Consider the following 16,101-nt stretch of genomic DNA (forward strand, 5'->3'; position numbering starts at 1 on the left):
AGATGAAGTCTCATTTTATGTAAGAGGAAACAGTGGCCCACGGAGACTCTGACTTGCCTAGGGATAATCCTTTTCAGAAGTAGCAACAGGCTTGGAAACTTGGTCTTCCAGCCCCTTCTCAGGGCTCTTCCATCTCATCACCTGACGGCATTGTAGATATTCTTGGACTTATGGTAAACCTGTCATAAGGTGGAAACGCCTTCTATGCTGAAAATGCACTTAGTACATACTGCTGAGCTAGCAAACATTGTCACTTAGACTTGACTTTTTTCTTTTTAAAGAAATATTTATTACATTTTATTTATTAATTATTATTATTATTATTATTAATTATTATTTCATTTGACCAGAGAGAGAGAGAGAAAGAGAAAGTGAGAAAGCAAGCTGCTAGGTCAGGGACTTGAACCATGGTCAGCCACGTGGGAATCTGGTGCCTCAACCACTATGCCGCCTGCTGGCCCAGACTTCACTATCTTAAACGTGTTCAGAATATAGGTTAATCTGCAGTTGGGCCAAATCATCTAACACAGAGCCTGTTTTAGAATGAAGTGTTGATGGTGTCATGTCAGTATTGACTGCAGAACCCTACCCAATTGCCCAGCTGATCATGGGCCAACGTCACGAGACAGTATTGTACTGCATATTACTAGCCTGAGGAAAAAACCAAAATTTACTATTTGGAGTATGTTTTCAACTGAATTTATATCACTTTTGCATCTTTTAAAGTAAAAAAATAAATGGAACCATTGTAAGTCTTAGACCACCTGCCTTATTACACAGATAATGAGATTAGTGATAGTACCTCACACTCACACATGCCATATAAAACTGTTTCTAAAGACCCTTTCATATGTTAGTGTATTTGACCCTCTGAAAACCCCTGTGAAGTAAGAGGAGCAAGTTTTGTTATTTGTCCTTTATAGAGGAGGCAACTGACAATCGGATACATTTAAAAAAATATATTTATTTATTTAATTCCATTTGTTATTATAATAATTATTATTATTTTAATTTGACTAGAGAGAGAGACAGAGAGACAGAGAGAGAGAGAGAGAGAGAAAGGAAAAACAAAAAAGCAAGCTGCCAGATCTGAGATTCGAACCTCCATTGACCATGTGGGCATCCAGCGCCCTTAACCACCACACCACCTGCTGGCCCCACAACCTGATATATTTTAATGTACCCTGGATCATAGACCGATTAAGTGCCAGAAGGAAGTCACTAAGTTTCTTAACTCCTTTTATATTATACCATGTGGCCTTACTGTCCTCTCTGGCAGTTGATGTCATTAATACTCAAACATTAAGAAATAAATTGAAAAAGAAACAACATCCTGCCATGTTTCTAGCCCTTGGCAGTGCTTTTTAAGTGGAGGTTCGGGTTATGAGAATTTTTGCTTTCAAAATATGGCATGTGCCTCCTGTAAAAGGTTGAATGAAATGATTTTCTTTTTGGTAAGTGGCCCATGCACAGTTTATTATTTATTTATTTTGGTCCTTTTTGCTCGAGCTCTGTTGGCTAAGTGAAGCACTGCTGGGTTTTTATTGCATGCGTCATCATGAAAAGAAATTGAAAAGACGCTTGTTAGTTTTAATATCGCATGGGTGGAAATATATCTGGCGCTTTTAGAAACAGTCACAGTTCCTAATAGTGCATTTTAAGAAGTAGTCTGGTTTTGTTCTTGATTAAAAAAAAGAGAAAACTTTCTTAAACATGCTGTAATTTGATAATCATCTTTAGTCGGGGAGGGGGAAGGCCTCTGTGTAGTGGGACTCTGACTTTATTGACTCATTCAACATTCCTTTCCAGCCTGTGGGAGGGGATTAGACTCCTGGGCAGCAGGAAGGGCCTTTCATTTGTTGGTAAATAATCCAAGCAAAGCTGCTTTCAAGTGCAAGTTTTTCTCCTCTCTCTGTAAACCATATGCTTCTTTAACTGTTGGACATATGCCCCTTTCAATAAACTATCTGTGGCTTTAACTGTTGGAGCTATTGTTAAGTTAAACGCCAACCAAATACTCAACTACTTTTTGCATCTGAGCCAGCAGTGTGATCCACTAGAAGACAGTGTTACATACTCATTTGCAAAAAGGCTGTTCAGAACCTGGAAACACTGTAGGGAGGTAATAGGTTGGGGTAGGGAAGGGTATGGGGGACAGGGGAGAGATTGGTGACAAGAAAAGAATTCTGCTTCCATATGAGAAGTGTCATTTCCACTGCAAGATTCTAAATGTGTCCAAGACCTCAAGTTAGCAAGGGCACCAGAATTAGAATGAGAAATTCAGAGAGTTTCTGAGCCACGTTTTAGGACTCTGGCCTGAACTTTACAATTAAGATTCTGTGATGAAAGTCTGAAGTATTCTTTCCCGATACTCTTTATAGCAAGCAGTAGAATAATTTTAACAATGCAAATAATCTTCACATACACATGTAGAAAAATGGCAAGCACGTCAATGTTCTGTAGGCTTTCAGAGACTCTGCAGAATACACTTTGCAGGGATTCATCATAACTTACAATAAATGAGAAAATTCTGCCTAGCCGGCCTTTTACCTAAAGAATGACTTTACACAAGTTGCTTTAACCCTTGTTAAGCCTCATGACTGTTCCCTGAGTAACTGGGTGATGGTACCCAGGCCTGTGAGGGTTGCATAAGGTTAATGTCTAGGGAGCACCTGGTCCTGGCCTGGCTGGTAGTAGATGCTCAGTTAATGCGATTGGCAGTGAGGACAGTAATCTGATGCCACTGCATTTCCCCTTTTTATACCTGGTGAAAACTGAGTTGACACATTGCTGGGAGAGGCCTTTGGGCATTTTGGGCACTGTTTGAAGATGTTTGTGTAGCGATATGAACTAATTAAATTAAAAATCCTTATAAATGAGCTAACTTATTGACATCTCTATAAAACCCTCTATCAATATAAGGTGTTAATAATATATATAAAACTTGGGGCCAGCAGGTGGCATGGTGGTTAAAGGCACTGCACTTCCACACGACCAACTGCAGTTTGAGTCCTGGACCTGGTGGTTTGCTTTCTCACTCTCTCTCTCTCTCTCTCTCTCTCACTGTGTCACTCTGGTCAAATGAAAATAAATAAATGAAGTTACATAAAATGATTCTTTAAAAAAATAATCTGTTGCATCTTAACTATATCCTGTAGTTTTAAGAAGTGGAATACATACTTTTAAGCAAGACTTCAAGAGATAAACTTGTAGCATAATTTAAAAAATTTGTGTGAAAGCACTTTAGAGTTCTTTAGATAATTATAGTAAAGATTATAATAGCATTAAAAATAAAAGTTAGACTAATCGGGCCACAGGTGGCGTGGAGGTTAAGGTAGCTGGATCTCTCATGGCCAACTGTGCAATTCAAGTACTGGATCCAGCGGCTTGAAAATCACACCAGCCGTGTATGCATTGCATGCCCAAAATCCCTAGAGGAGAGTGGAGGAGAAGGGATTATGGCATGACCATTCCCCCAGAAGGAGTGATTTCTCACTTTCTGTTTCTCTCTGGCGAGTGCATGTGCCTTATAGCAAACAAACAAAAAAGGAGTTAAACAAATCGGCCTTTCAGTACTCTAAAATGATTGTGAAGTACTGACATATAAAGAAAAAATAATCCATAGAAATATTTTCATGCCAGGGCAGGCAGGTCGCGTGGTGGTTAAAGCAGCTGGACCCCCACATGGCCTACTGCAGATCAAGTCCCAGACCTGGTGGCTTGCTTTCTCACTTTCCCTCGTGCACACTCTCTCTCTCTGACTCTCCCTCTCTGATCGACCTGGAAAATAATAAAGAAATAAAAATAATTATTTAAAAAATAATTAGTTCATGCTATTTTGGTATACTTTTTAAAAAAATTATTTTATTTAATTTTATTTATCTATCTATCTATTTATTTATTTATTTTAATTTGACCAGAGTGAGAGAGAGACTCAAAGTTGGTCTGCCATGTGGGAGCCTAGCGCCCTTAACCACCACACCACCTACCGGCCCCAATTTTGGTATATTTCTTAAAGCATCTTTCCATTAATTCTGGAATTTTGTGTAGTAATTATTATATATTTTCCCTCCTCTCACTTTTCTTTCTGAAAATTTGTATGCATGAGTGCATGGTGGGCTAGTGAGTAAATGAATGGACTCTGGAATCTAACTCAGTCTCTAACACTTTTTACCTTTGTTTTTTGGACAAATTGGCCTCAGGTTTTGATCTATATGACCATGACCATGACCATGACCATGACCATATTTGTGCAGACCCCATATAATTGTCATGTCAACAGCTGGCCACAGTACCTGGCACTCAGAGGTCTTCAGTAATAAGTGTTTGTACTTTTCTGTGTTGATTGAGGTCCATGAGTGCTCTGTATTTAATAATAGAATATTCCATCACGTCATATACAGTAGCAGGCATGTCTTTCTATTCATCTACTTAAAAGTGTAATGAACATCCTTGAATATGAATCGCTATCTTTGCTAGTGTTTTCCTTCAGCTTCATCTGTAAGAGCAGTCACTTGATATTCCTGGGTGATTATGGAAATACGTGTACCTTTTTCCCCCCTGCTTTCCTATGTATTTATTTATTTTTAGGTATTTGCCACGAAGTATGTGTGCTTGGTGGAGACAGACTGAGAGAGAGAGAAGGAACGCGGGAAATCACCCCCAGAGGGGATGGCCATGCCACAGTCCCTTCTCCTCTCAGGTTTTTGGGCTTATACACGTGTATCCAACATGATTTTCCAGCCTCCAGGTCCAGGACTCAAACTGTGGTCAGCCATGTTAGAGTCCAGCATTTTGACCACCGTACCACCTGCCGGCCCCAATATGTGAACTTCCAAAGTGTATAAACGTTGATCATTTCCCTATATCTTCCTTAACACTCATTACTACTGTTTTTACAGTTTTTTGTTTTGTTCAGTTTTTGCTATAGAGTGGGTGTGCTTGCCAGAGGCAGAGAGAGAGAGAGAAAGAAAAAGAAATCATCTACCAGGGGGATGGCCACACTGCAATCCCTTCTCCTGGGATTTTCGGCCTGCCTAATCCAGTGTGATTTTCAAGCCACTGGATCTGGGACTCGAACTATAGTTGCCCATGTGGGAATCCAGCAGCATAACCACCACACCACCTGATGGTCCCTGTACATGCTTCTTTTACTGCTACCTTTGTCCAACCTGAAAGCTAAGAATTGTGGTTATATTTTAAAATGTGACACATGAAAATGCTGTCATTCGAGGTTCAGCGTCCATGTGTACAGTTTTATTGGCATACAGCGGTTCCCCTTGGTTACAAATTATCTATGGCTGATTTCGCCTTCAACAACAGAGTTGGATTGCTGTGAGGTTTGCAGACCTGGATTTTAGGACTTCCACCAATGTTCCAATTCAAGTTTATTTTAAATTTCTCAGCACTGAAAAGGGAAGTCTGATAGCATACTACTGCCGTGTGGACTTTTCTGCCTGGCCCTGGAACCAGCTGTGTGACTTGGTTATGTGAGTTACCTTTCTGTTGCCATAGATTTCTTGTCTGGCTAGTGAGGACAGTGACAGTGCCTCCCTGATCAAGGTGCACTGCAGACCGAGAGACGATGAAGTCCTTAGTATCGCTTAAGTAAACAGTAGTTGTACTACTAGCTGGTACATGGTCAATAGATTTTAGTTGGCAGGCTTTCGAAGAAAAAGATTGGTTGGAAGAAGGAGTAAGTTAAAATTATTTGTATTTTAGGGCCAGCCCCATGGCCTAGTCATTAAGGGAACCAGATCCCGCATGGCTGTCTCTGCAGTTCAAGTCTTGGTCCGGGGGGCATGAAAACATGCCAGGTGTGCCCCAAATCTTGACAGGATGGAGAAACGATGGAGAAGGAATTGGGGCCTTACCCTGCCCAGTTGGGGGTACTTTCCCTTTCTCCCTCCTTCTTTCTCTCTGATGAGTGCATGCACCCTCAGGCAAATAGGATAAAATTATGTGCTTTAGGAAAGTAGATGGCTTTAGTGTTTTGTTTCCTTAATTGCTTTGATTGGTATTTGTATAAAATAGAAATACTTTCAGGGCCAGCAGGTGGTGTAGTGGGTTTGATTCTGTGCTCCCACATGGCCAGTGGCGGTTCCCGTCTCTGATCCGGCGGCTTACGACGCACAGCAGGTGTGTGTATGAGTGCCCAAGATCTCGAGAGGAGAAGGGATTGTGGCATGGCCAGCCCCCTGGAGAGTGATTTATCGTTTTCTCTCTTGGTCTCTCTCCGGGTCTCGGGCACGTACGTGTACCCTGTACACGTAAGTTCTGCGTGTGCTGAAACCAGAGCTGGAACAAGGCCAGCAGGTGGCATGGAGGTGAGCTGGCTGGATCCCCCATGGCCGACTGCACCATTCAAGTCCTGGACCTGCTGGCTGGAGAACCGTGTCAGAAAAGATTGCAGTGTGGCCATGGGGTGAGTTCTTGCTATCTCTCTTGCTCTCTCTCTGCCTCTCTCTGGGGAGCACAGGTGCCCTACAACAAACACCTTATTTAAAAAAATAAAGTGAGAACAAAGGTATGACTGGGCCCTGCTCTCCAGGCACGCCAGGGTGGGGGTGGGGGTGGGGGGCAGGTTGCCTCTGCTCCACATCTGCCCCCGTACAGCTGGGTTACCCACACATCCGTTCTTGGCCATGACCCTGCTTAGGGTGAGGTTAGGTTTTAGACCTTTCCCTCTTCAGTCATCGATGGTGTCTGAGCGATTCACTGAGTTTTACCAAGTTGCAGACTTTCTGGAAACAAGCCGCCTAGCTTAAACGTGGAGAATGAAAATGTGCTGTTTTCATGTGGGATTCTCACATGCTCACTTCATAGCTGAGGTCAAAGGGGGCCATCTCTAGAGAGGGGTTTCTGCTACGGAAACCTGACCCAGGGCAGCACCTGGCCTTTGCCTGCAGGCTGAGGCAGCTCCCTCTTGGGTGTCCTGATAGTGGCCTCCAGCTCATTTGGGTACAATAATGGTATTCTCTTGATATTTAAATGTAGTCTCCTGGAGAGTTTTATGTCTGCAGTGGAGAAAGCATGGTCTGTAAAATTTTATTAAAAATACGCCACCACCATATGCCCAGGCTTTCTCATTACCTGGTCTTCTAAAAACAAAAACACACAACATAATCGTACCACATGAAACCAGTGAAGGTTGTGTTCGCTTCTGCAACTAATAAAGAAACTCGGAGAGGTTTGGAAACGAGACTCTGCTATTGTAGTCGAGGGGGCACGAACCTGCGAACCAGCATGGCTTAGAGCTGCCAGAAGAAGCAGCTATGCGCAGAGGTTTGGTTCTTCCTGCCTGTTTTTTGTTTTGTTTTGTTTTGTTTTGAGAGATTTTTGCTATAGGGCACGTGCGCTCACTAGACAGACAGAGACAGACAGAGAGACAGAAAGAGAGAACTCACCCCCCAGGGGGGATGGCCATGCCGCAACCTCTTCTCCTCTATTCTCCTCTCGGGATCTTGGGCACACATGCACACGTGCCTGGCGTGAGTTTTAAGCCACTGGGTCCAGGATGCGAACCGCAGTTGAGTATATGGGAGTCCAATCACATAGCCATTGTGCTAACTGCCGGTCCCAGTCCCTCCTGTCTTTAAAGGGAACCTGCTGTTCGTCCTCCCAGCACACAGGCTGGGCTGGAGCTCAGAGTGATAGCATCGTTCCGGTGGAGGATGCAACCAGGCGACAGAGCCTGAACACTGGCCTTGTGAACAGGCATCTTGTCGTTGCTGTTAAACTATTGCTGGTGGAATCTTAACTGCTCAGGTCTGTGCGTGCAAAGTGAGAAAGAGAATGCATTCTTTGCTTCTAAAAGACTCGGAGGGAGTTCTCAGAGAAATCCCTGCTACCTAAGTGTGCGTGAGACTGTTCCTCGCAGATAGGCATAAATGCGCTATTAAGCAGGAGGAAAAAATGTGGTCCCTCCTGGGAATTTATTGTACTGCCTTTGATGTCACTAATTAACTCACTCTGTGTAAGCAGCGACTAGCAACTAATAGCAGGCTAATAGAAGAAGCTTCATGACGTTTTCGAATTCTTAATTCAAGGAAAGGTCTTCACAAGCTCAGGGAGAACAAGGAAGATCTCCTCCCCTCGTTTAAAGGCAAGCCTGCAGGGGCCCTGGAGGGTTCTGTTCTGTTTGTATTTTCCTCTTCCCAGGTGCATGCCCACTTGTCCAAGGCTCTCCTGCAGGAGCTGTGGAAGTTGGTTAGTAGTTGGATTTGTGCCTGCACTTGTGTGCTCAGCCACGTCACAGTGATCTCTGCTATCCCTGTCACAACATTCAGAAGCATCCTCCCAGGATTGGGACTGTAGGTCTTGCGTTTGTGAGGGTTCAGGGGTGCAAGGAAAATGAATGGAAACTCTTAGGCCATCAGGCATGCTCGGTGAGGGCCCAGACTAGCTGATAGGGACAGGAGGCTGCTTGCTCTGCATGCCATCGGCTGCTCTGCTCAACTGCAGTGGGGCTCACAGCCATTTCGGGGTTTGCATTTTAGTTTTACTAAATTCTCATCTTGCTTTCTGTGCCTACTCCCTTCTATCCCAGGGACCTCTTGAAGTTGCAGAGCTCTGTAAACCGAGCAGTTAGGGAGTGAGGTGAGAACTTAGCCTTGGGCTGAACACTGCTTGCCACCTCCAGCAGATATAGCTGGCAGTGAAGGGCCAGTAGGGTATTGTTCAGCCTAGACCATGTTCTATCCTTGGGCAAAAAGAACAGCAGAAATGTGAAAACAATTTAGGTACTCCTTTGCCTGACTGGGGGAACTTTCTGCTTTCTCTCCTTTCACCCTGGGATCTCCCAGTTGATGACAAGTAGGAAGAGAGCTCTCCCAAAGTCTTTGCGGGCGGGTTGTCACTTGAATTTCTTGGAAGCTTCAAATCCTGCTGCAGCCTTCTCACGTTGCAGGCCTGGCAGTGCGGTTTGAAGGTTGCAAACAAAGCAGGGCGCTCTCTCCAGATCCATCTGGGCCCCTCCCTCTGTCATCCGTCATTGTCAATGGGAGATGTATGTGTAGCCGCACAAGGGCAACGCCTGACCCCAAGGGTATTGGAAATGTTCTTAGAGAAGGCATTGTTTGCTCACTCTCTTTGGAAGCCAAGCCCTAGACATTCTGGGGAGCTGCCCCTGGCTTAGCAGAGCTGCAGTCTAGCTGGAAAGGGGAGATTCTGCTTTGTAAGACTAGGGGAACTTTATTCCCCTTTCCTTGCAGTTCTACAATGCTTATGAATATTCGTAGCCTCTTCTCCTTTTTCTTATCGCTCTTTGGTCCATGTCACAGGGAGAATTCGGAAACAGGGAGGCGAGGACCTGGGTTCTGTTGGCTTTTATTCAAAGAGCATCAACATGTAAATAACCAGAGAAAGAAAAGCTGACAAGATGCAACAAACGTGAAACAGGGCAAAAATGAAATAGTGCCCTTTCCAGACACAGCGAGGCAGTTTCCTGGGAGGAAAGTAGAAAGCATGCTCTGTGTCTCCTTCAAGACAGAATGCTGGGCCCCGAGCTCCTGGGAGCACATGGAAAACTCGGGGGACACACAAGCCTCCGGCTGCGCACCAGTGCTGTGAATGGCAGTCCGCACTTCGAGGGCCCCGCGCAGCTTCGGGCCTAGGAACAAGGGGTGGCTCCTTGTGACAATCGGATCCCTCCGGCCCACCCTCTCCCTGCGCGTTTGTCCTCTGGACCCCTCTTGGGGTGGGTTTAGATTGATTAAAACTTTGGAAGGATACCTGGATTTTGAAATTTTCTGTGCAAGACCTTCTCCTTCCATTTGTGGGTGGTGGTGGTTTGGGTTGCAGTCCAGGTATTCAGAAACCTACCCAGGCTCAGACCTCCTGCTGCGTGAACGCAGCTGTGTGGATCCATCAAGGTGTCGGTGGGATTTGCTTTGGTCACTTACATGGGACACAGCAGCCTTTTTCTGATCCAAAAGCGGGGCCTGATCCCTTGTCCTGCCAAGTCGCTAGGTGTCAAGGATCAAAAGAGATGATGTGGATGACGGAGGGAAGGATTATTTCTTTGCCCAAGGAAGGGGAGATGTCTGCTGGTGAGAGGTCTGTGATCCATGGAGCCTCAGTCTTGGGTTTTAATTTATTTGCAGATGACTTTATCATAGTATTCAGTGTAGACATGACAAGGTTTCACAAACTCGGACATCAGGCGTGCAAATATTTTCTCGTTGGAGCCCATTGGGCTCGAAATCTGAACCTCCAGTCCCCACCCCCGCCCTGCACCCCCCTGCCACATTCTGTGGCCTCCCCACCCCCCCAACTGCCCCTCATTTTGGCTCACTGCAACCTGAGTGCCACTTTTCTGGGAAAGCCTGATATTCTGACTTCAGTTTTGTAATTTAATGATGGAGAGTTTCCTTAGTAAACCAAATTTAGAGTCCTAGAATGCTTATCTTCTATCCAGACCTTGAACACAAAAGGCATTTTATACCCGCAATTGTTCATTTAATGAGCAATTGCAGAGTGCAGGCCGGTTAAGGGATTGAGCTATATGCACTATTATTGCAAGGAGTCTTCCGAAATACCAGAAATAGGACGTAAGCTCTGATCAGGGAGACTGGAGCACAATTACCTTCTTTTCAAATCCTTCTGTGACACTGCGGGAGGAAAAAGGACTTTGAAACTTGAAAGGAAAGAGCTTGCTTTCAACCTCAAAAGCTAGGAGGAAAGGGCTCTGAAATTTGCTCAGAATTCCCAATTCACCATTAGCCTGTTTCTTCCTTTAGCCTCAAGGCATTCTCCGCTTTTTGAAAAGATGTTAAGAAATTCAGTCACAATAGAGAGCCTAGTTTTGAACATGTTTCACTCGGTCCATTGAGGTCTGGGCTCCAGCCTTTGTGTGGGGTGAATTGAGCTGAGCGGCTAGCTGGTTGGAGAGAGGTGAATGAGGAGTCGCTGTGCAGTCGCAGATTCTGGCAAAGAGAAAAGCTCACCCCTTCCTTTATTTTACAATATGCATTCCTGTGCAATCCTGCTAGTGGCAGTATGTGGAACCGAGCCTGTTCTTAAGTCAACACGGAGTACTTGGTTTACAGCAACTCTTGTTAAGTTTGTCTTGTAATTGAAGCTGCTGTTGACCTTGCTTGGGGACCATTTGTAAAACCGTTTATTTAGCATAAACTGAAATAATAAACCCTCCTTCTCTCGGGCTGATTGTGATAGGGTGACATTAGTTTGATTTAATGATTAGCCGCCTGACCCTTCTGCTGGAGAGAGCGGCTTGAATAGGGAGAGTTCACTCGGAAGCACTCAGAAAGAATACTAATGAGCTTGTTAAATTTAGCATGGCTCCAACCACTTTTAATTCCTCTAATGGGAGCAGCACTGCCTAGGAGAGGGAGAGGGAGAGGGAGAGCGAGGCAGCAAGACACCGAGAATGTTCCCAGAGGGTCTGCAAAGCTAGTGAATGCTCACTCACCAAGAGAAGTTTGCAGAAAGTAGCTAGCCCGAGCCTGGGGACAGAGTTGTAAGTATCGCCCGTTCTCTTCTTCTTGTGGCTTTAGGTCTTGGGGGAAGAGAAGTCAGAGTATTAAAACAGGAGTTCAGGGAACAGCTGAAAATTGATGTCAAGGGGAAAAAGGATGAGCACGTGTACTGGGAACTCCTACTCAGCCAGTTTGGTTAGGTGACAGGAGGTGTCCCTCCTTAGTGATGCTTGGCGGAGTCCTGTTTTGCGGTCTTGGTTTTTGGTTTTTCAATGGAAGCATGGTCTGAAACTTTTCTAAGTCCTGGGTCAGAAAGAACTTGTCTCTTCAGTTGTAGTGAGAAATTGTACAGGAGTTTGTGAGCAAGTGCACAAGAGTGTGTGTTCGAGTCCTGCTTCCCGCAGCGCGATCGCGCTCTCCAGACCTGTGTTGCTAGCCTCCTCAACACGGACTGCAACGAGTGCCTTGATTTTTCCAAGTTTTCAGCTTTCCGACTGCTGGCTGGGTGCCTGTTGCTTTTGGAGGAGTTTAGAAAATCTGGGATAGTTTCTAAAACACGATGCTTTAGACAGCTCTCTGTTTGGGGGCAGGGATTTGCTGACTTCCACTTGAGCATGGATATGCAGAAAGGAGGAGGAGTACCAAGTGGGATTACGATGACCGACCGTATTTAAAGTCATTTTTTCCCTGAAAGTTTGTAGTGAATTGCATGCTTCAGTTTGACCCCCACGCCTGCAGCTGTTACACAGAGAAGGCCCAGCAGTCGCCTTGTGTTTGGCTGTTAAAGTCCATTGGCAGATGATCTTGGAGCAGGGGGCTGTTTGCTTACATTTCTGCAGCAGACTTCTGCTTGTTACCATGGTGGACAGTATGTTTCTGTCAATAATTTGGCCTGGCGTAGCCTGTCTGCACTGACTCTCAAACTTTATTGAACAGCTCGGCTCAACTGAACAAGATTAGACAGCTTTCGTCTTTTGGCTAGCTGAAGTGCTTGCTAAATTTATAAGAGCAGGCAGGAATATTGCTTGGAAAGTTTCCCTCTCGCTGTATACAGACTGCTTTCAAGCCTCCTAGCTGTTTGTACTCAGGAGTGTGTGTACTGTCAAGTTCGCCTCTAAATGCCCATCAAAAGCGACTCAGTACAGGAGGTAAACTTCATGAAATATTTGTCTGCCGGAATTGGAATTTGGTGGGGTGGGTGGGGAAAAATCTGGTAGCACCAACTGTTGCAAAAGTAAGTCTTCTGGTGAAAGTTTCCACATTTAGAACAATTTTCTTTTGGCTTGTATTTAACTTTACTAAGAGAGGAACTTCATTTTTTTTTTCCCCGTGTTAAATATTTGAGCTTTGGTTACTTCTTTTTATAACTTTAATATTGAGACATGTTGAGTTAGCTCTCTTTAAGAAAATCAGGTAGCAAAGACACCCACATTTCCAAACATCCCCTCTCCCCCCACCTCCTGCTCACAGGAGTGTGAGGTAGAAAGGAAGCAAGAAAGACTCTCTGGTCCAGCCATCCCAATTATTCAGTTCCTCGTAAAGCCGGATTCAAATACTCATCATATAGACATAGTTCCTAAGAAACCGAGTTTAAGCGGGGACACAGTTTTAAGAGAAGAAAGGTTAATTTCTTCTAGGAAGATTAAGTCAGGGAAATCCTGTTTAAAACCTGGAAGAGATTAGGAGAGCTTCGTCATTCATCTTTCCCGGAGAATGCTGATAATGTGTTACAGCCCCTTGGCGGAAGGGTATTCCCACCTCCAAGCCAAGGTCCCATTCTACAGAAACTTGCACCTGAGTGCTGGAAGAAAGGTTTTATGCAGAGTGCGAATTGGTGGAAAATATGACTTGGGCCATTTATAGGTTATAGGACTTTTTATAAAACCAACCTGAGTGTTTTTGACACTCTTGTGCTTTCCATAACTGCAAAACCCTAAAGCCTGCAGCTTTCCTGCTAATGAAATAGAAAGTTGGACTAGTGCCTAAAAGTGCTAGTCCAAGGGAAATTAAAATGTCCTTTTTTTTTTTAATTACCAAAAGCCTGGTTTAAATGGCTTTTTTAAAGATCACTGAGAAATGTGGGGTTATGCCAGTGTTTTATATATTATTTTGGTTGATGCTTGATAGATTAAATTCATAACTTACCCCTTAATTATGAGATTTGGGAGAGGATCTGCACAAAACAATACCCAAATAATATTTCACAGTTATCTTGTGGTAGTCAGCAAATTGACTGGAGAGGCTGAAACAAACCTCTTTGCTTACTCTGTTTTGCAGGTCATTTGCTAGGCTAAAACAAGGCATTGCGTATTTTTAAAGTCTTGTGTGCAGGCAGAACAAAGTTGCTACTGGCTTGAGGTAGTTCAAGTTCTCACTCAACACAAGGATAGTTCGTATTTATATGCTTGTCTGTGTTTATAGTCCAACTTTCTTCTGAATTTGAACCAAGAGCTAAGGAACACTTAAAGCCTAATGCATTTTATTTATTTATTTATTTATTTTGGAGGGGTTTTAGAGACCTCTTATTAGCCTGGTCTGCTTTATGGATTACTTTGAAGCTTTTTTAACATGCTTGGATGAGATGTCTTCAAGTTCAGTCCATCTAAAAAGTAGACATAGTGTGATTTATACCCAAGGATAATTTTGGTACTTTGTTTTTTTATAAAAAATGTTTTACAATGAAAAAGTCTTTGAATGAAATGTCTAAGCAGTGCCTGGGCATTTGCTAGGCTAAAACAAGGCATTGCGTATTTTTAAAGTCTTGTGTGCAGGCAGAACAAAGTTGCTACTGGCTTGAGGGAGTTCAAGCTCTCACTCAACACAAGAATAGGTCGTATTTATATGCTTGTCTGTGTTTATAGTCCAACTTTCTTCTGAATTTGAACCAAGAGCTAAGGAACACTTAAAGCCTAATGCATTTTATTTATTTATTTATTTATTTTGGAGGGGTTTTAGAGACCTCTTATTAGCCTGGTCTGCTTTATGGATTACTTTGAAGCTTTTTTAACATGCTTGGATGAGATGTCTTCAAGTTCAGTCCATCTAAAAAGTAGACATAGTGTGATTTATACCCAAGGATAATTTTGGTACTTTGTTTTTTTATAAAAAATGTTTTACAATGAAAAAGTCTTTGAATGAAATGTCTAAGCAGTGCCTGGGCAGGTCCATTCTCAGCACATACCTGCCAGAGCACGGAGTGTGGATTAAAGGAGAGCTTATTGGGGGTTCATAATTCCGAGTGCATGCTGTCCTAACAGGCAAATTGGTCCACTGGTTGTGGGTCCAGACACCCAACTCAGTTCAATGTTCTGCATCTGTTCTTTGATCTGCTCTTATAGAAAAGTCCTCCAATCACATGTGCTGAGAACTATAGCAGATAGATGGGAAGTTCTTACAGATCAAAGACCACTGAAGTATTAGGAAGCAGAATGCCAAGGATACGTGGAATTTTGTCAGCTTCTCATACATGTTTGAAGACCTGTACGGATCCTATCCGCGCACTGTATCAGCAGAACGGGTGCCTGCCTTCCTAACCACAGAACCATCTCCCATCAGGACTTCAGTCTCACTCAGCTTTCTTCTTAGTCCTCAGCTTTCTTGTGAGTCTCACCAGCGGCTCTGTAGGTCTTTATGATGACTACCTGGCTATCCTGTGTCGCCAGTGGGTTTTCTGTCCGATTTCTGGGTCTGTGAAATCTCTTGGTGGGTTACAAAGACTTAAAAGAACACCCCCCCAAATTCTCGACTCACTTTCTAATAGGTCATCCTCTGAGGAACATGAGCCCCGCATCCCCTAGAGACACCCAGAGCTTCTGTGGGTAGCTGGACTTCTCCTAAGACCAGAGGCCTCGCTTCCCTAGGCAGATAAAGGGAAGCTGGACACCCGCGGCCTTAGGTTGGCAAAACTTTGAGGTCCACGTGGAACCTGTGGGATCTTGGCAAGTCCACGAGGAAAAGCCTCACTGGCAGATGCAGCTATACCTGCGAGGACTAATTTAATAGGCTCATGTCCTGCTCCCCTTCCTCCGCCAATGTGGATTTTGGAGCCTCTTCTTTCACAAGCAGTTTTGTCTTAAAGATATCCTATCACAGGTGTGTAGCTTTCCGAGTTGCCATGAATGAGAAAGAGGCTTCTTTTTCAAGGAGGGGTAAAGAGGGAGACCTAATTGATGACGAGGTTTTAATTACTCCTTGCAGTGGCTAACTGAGTCTTTCATTTCCTTCTTTCTGTAGAGGATGAAAGTCCTGGACAGACCTATCACAGAGAGAGAAGAAACGCCATCACCATGCAACCACAGAGTGTCCAGGGACTCAGCAAGATCAGCGAGGAGCCTTCAACATCGAGTGACGAGAGGGCCTCGCTGATCAAGAAGGAGATCCATGGATCCCTGCCACACCTGGCAGAGCCCTCTGTCCCTTACCGTGGGACCGTATTTGCCATGGACCCCAGGAATGGGTACATGGAGCCTCACTATCGTAAGTACCTCCTGCCTGCCCGTTGGTGCTTGTTTCAGAAGCCATGGGGAAGACTGTGCACACACGTGCGAGTGTGTGTGTGTTTGTGAGAGAGGCAGAGTGCACACACACTTTTTGGACTGACTTACATACTTTTTTTTTTTTTTAAAGGTTCAGTTCTCTTTCTACTTTTTTTTTTTTTTTTTTT

The 16,101-nt window shown here is 44.2% G+C and overlaps 1 protein-coding gene across 1 annotated transcript in view; it reads left to right on the forward strand.

The window, feature by feature from the left end:
• GLI3 (GLI family zinc finger 3) overlaps positions 1 to 16,101 on the forward strand; it is a 341,317-nt gene that overhangs the window by 105,387 nt on the left and 219,829 nt on the right. The window contains exon 3 of the mRNA XM_006142992.3: positions 15,672 to 15,914. Within this exon, the coding sequence (XP_006143054.1) occupies positions 15,672 to 15,914 (243 nt within the window). The remainder of the gene's footprint in view (positions 1 to 15,671; positions 15,915 to 16,101) is intronic.

Source organism: Tupaia chinensis, unplaced genomic scaffold (genome assembly GCF_000334495.1).
Source record: "Tupaia chinensis unplaced genomic scaffold, TupChi_1.0 Scaffold000088_1, whole genome shotgun sequence".
In the NCBI taxonomy this organism is placed as follows: Eukaryota; Metazoa; Chordata; class Mammalia; order Scandentia; family Tupaiidae; genus Tupaia; species Tupaia belangeri.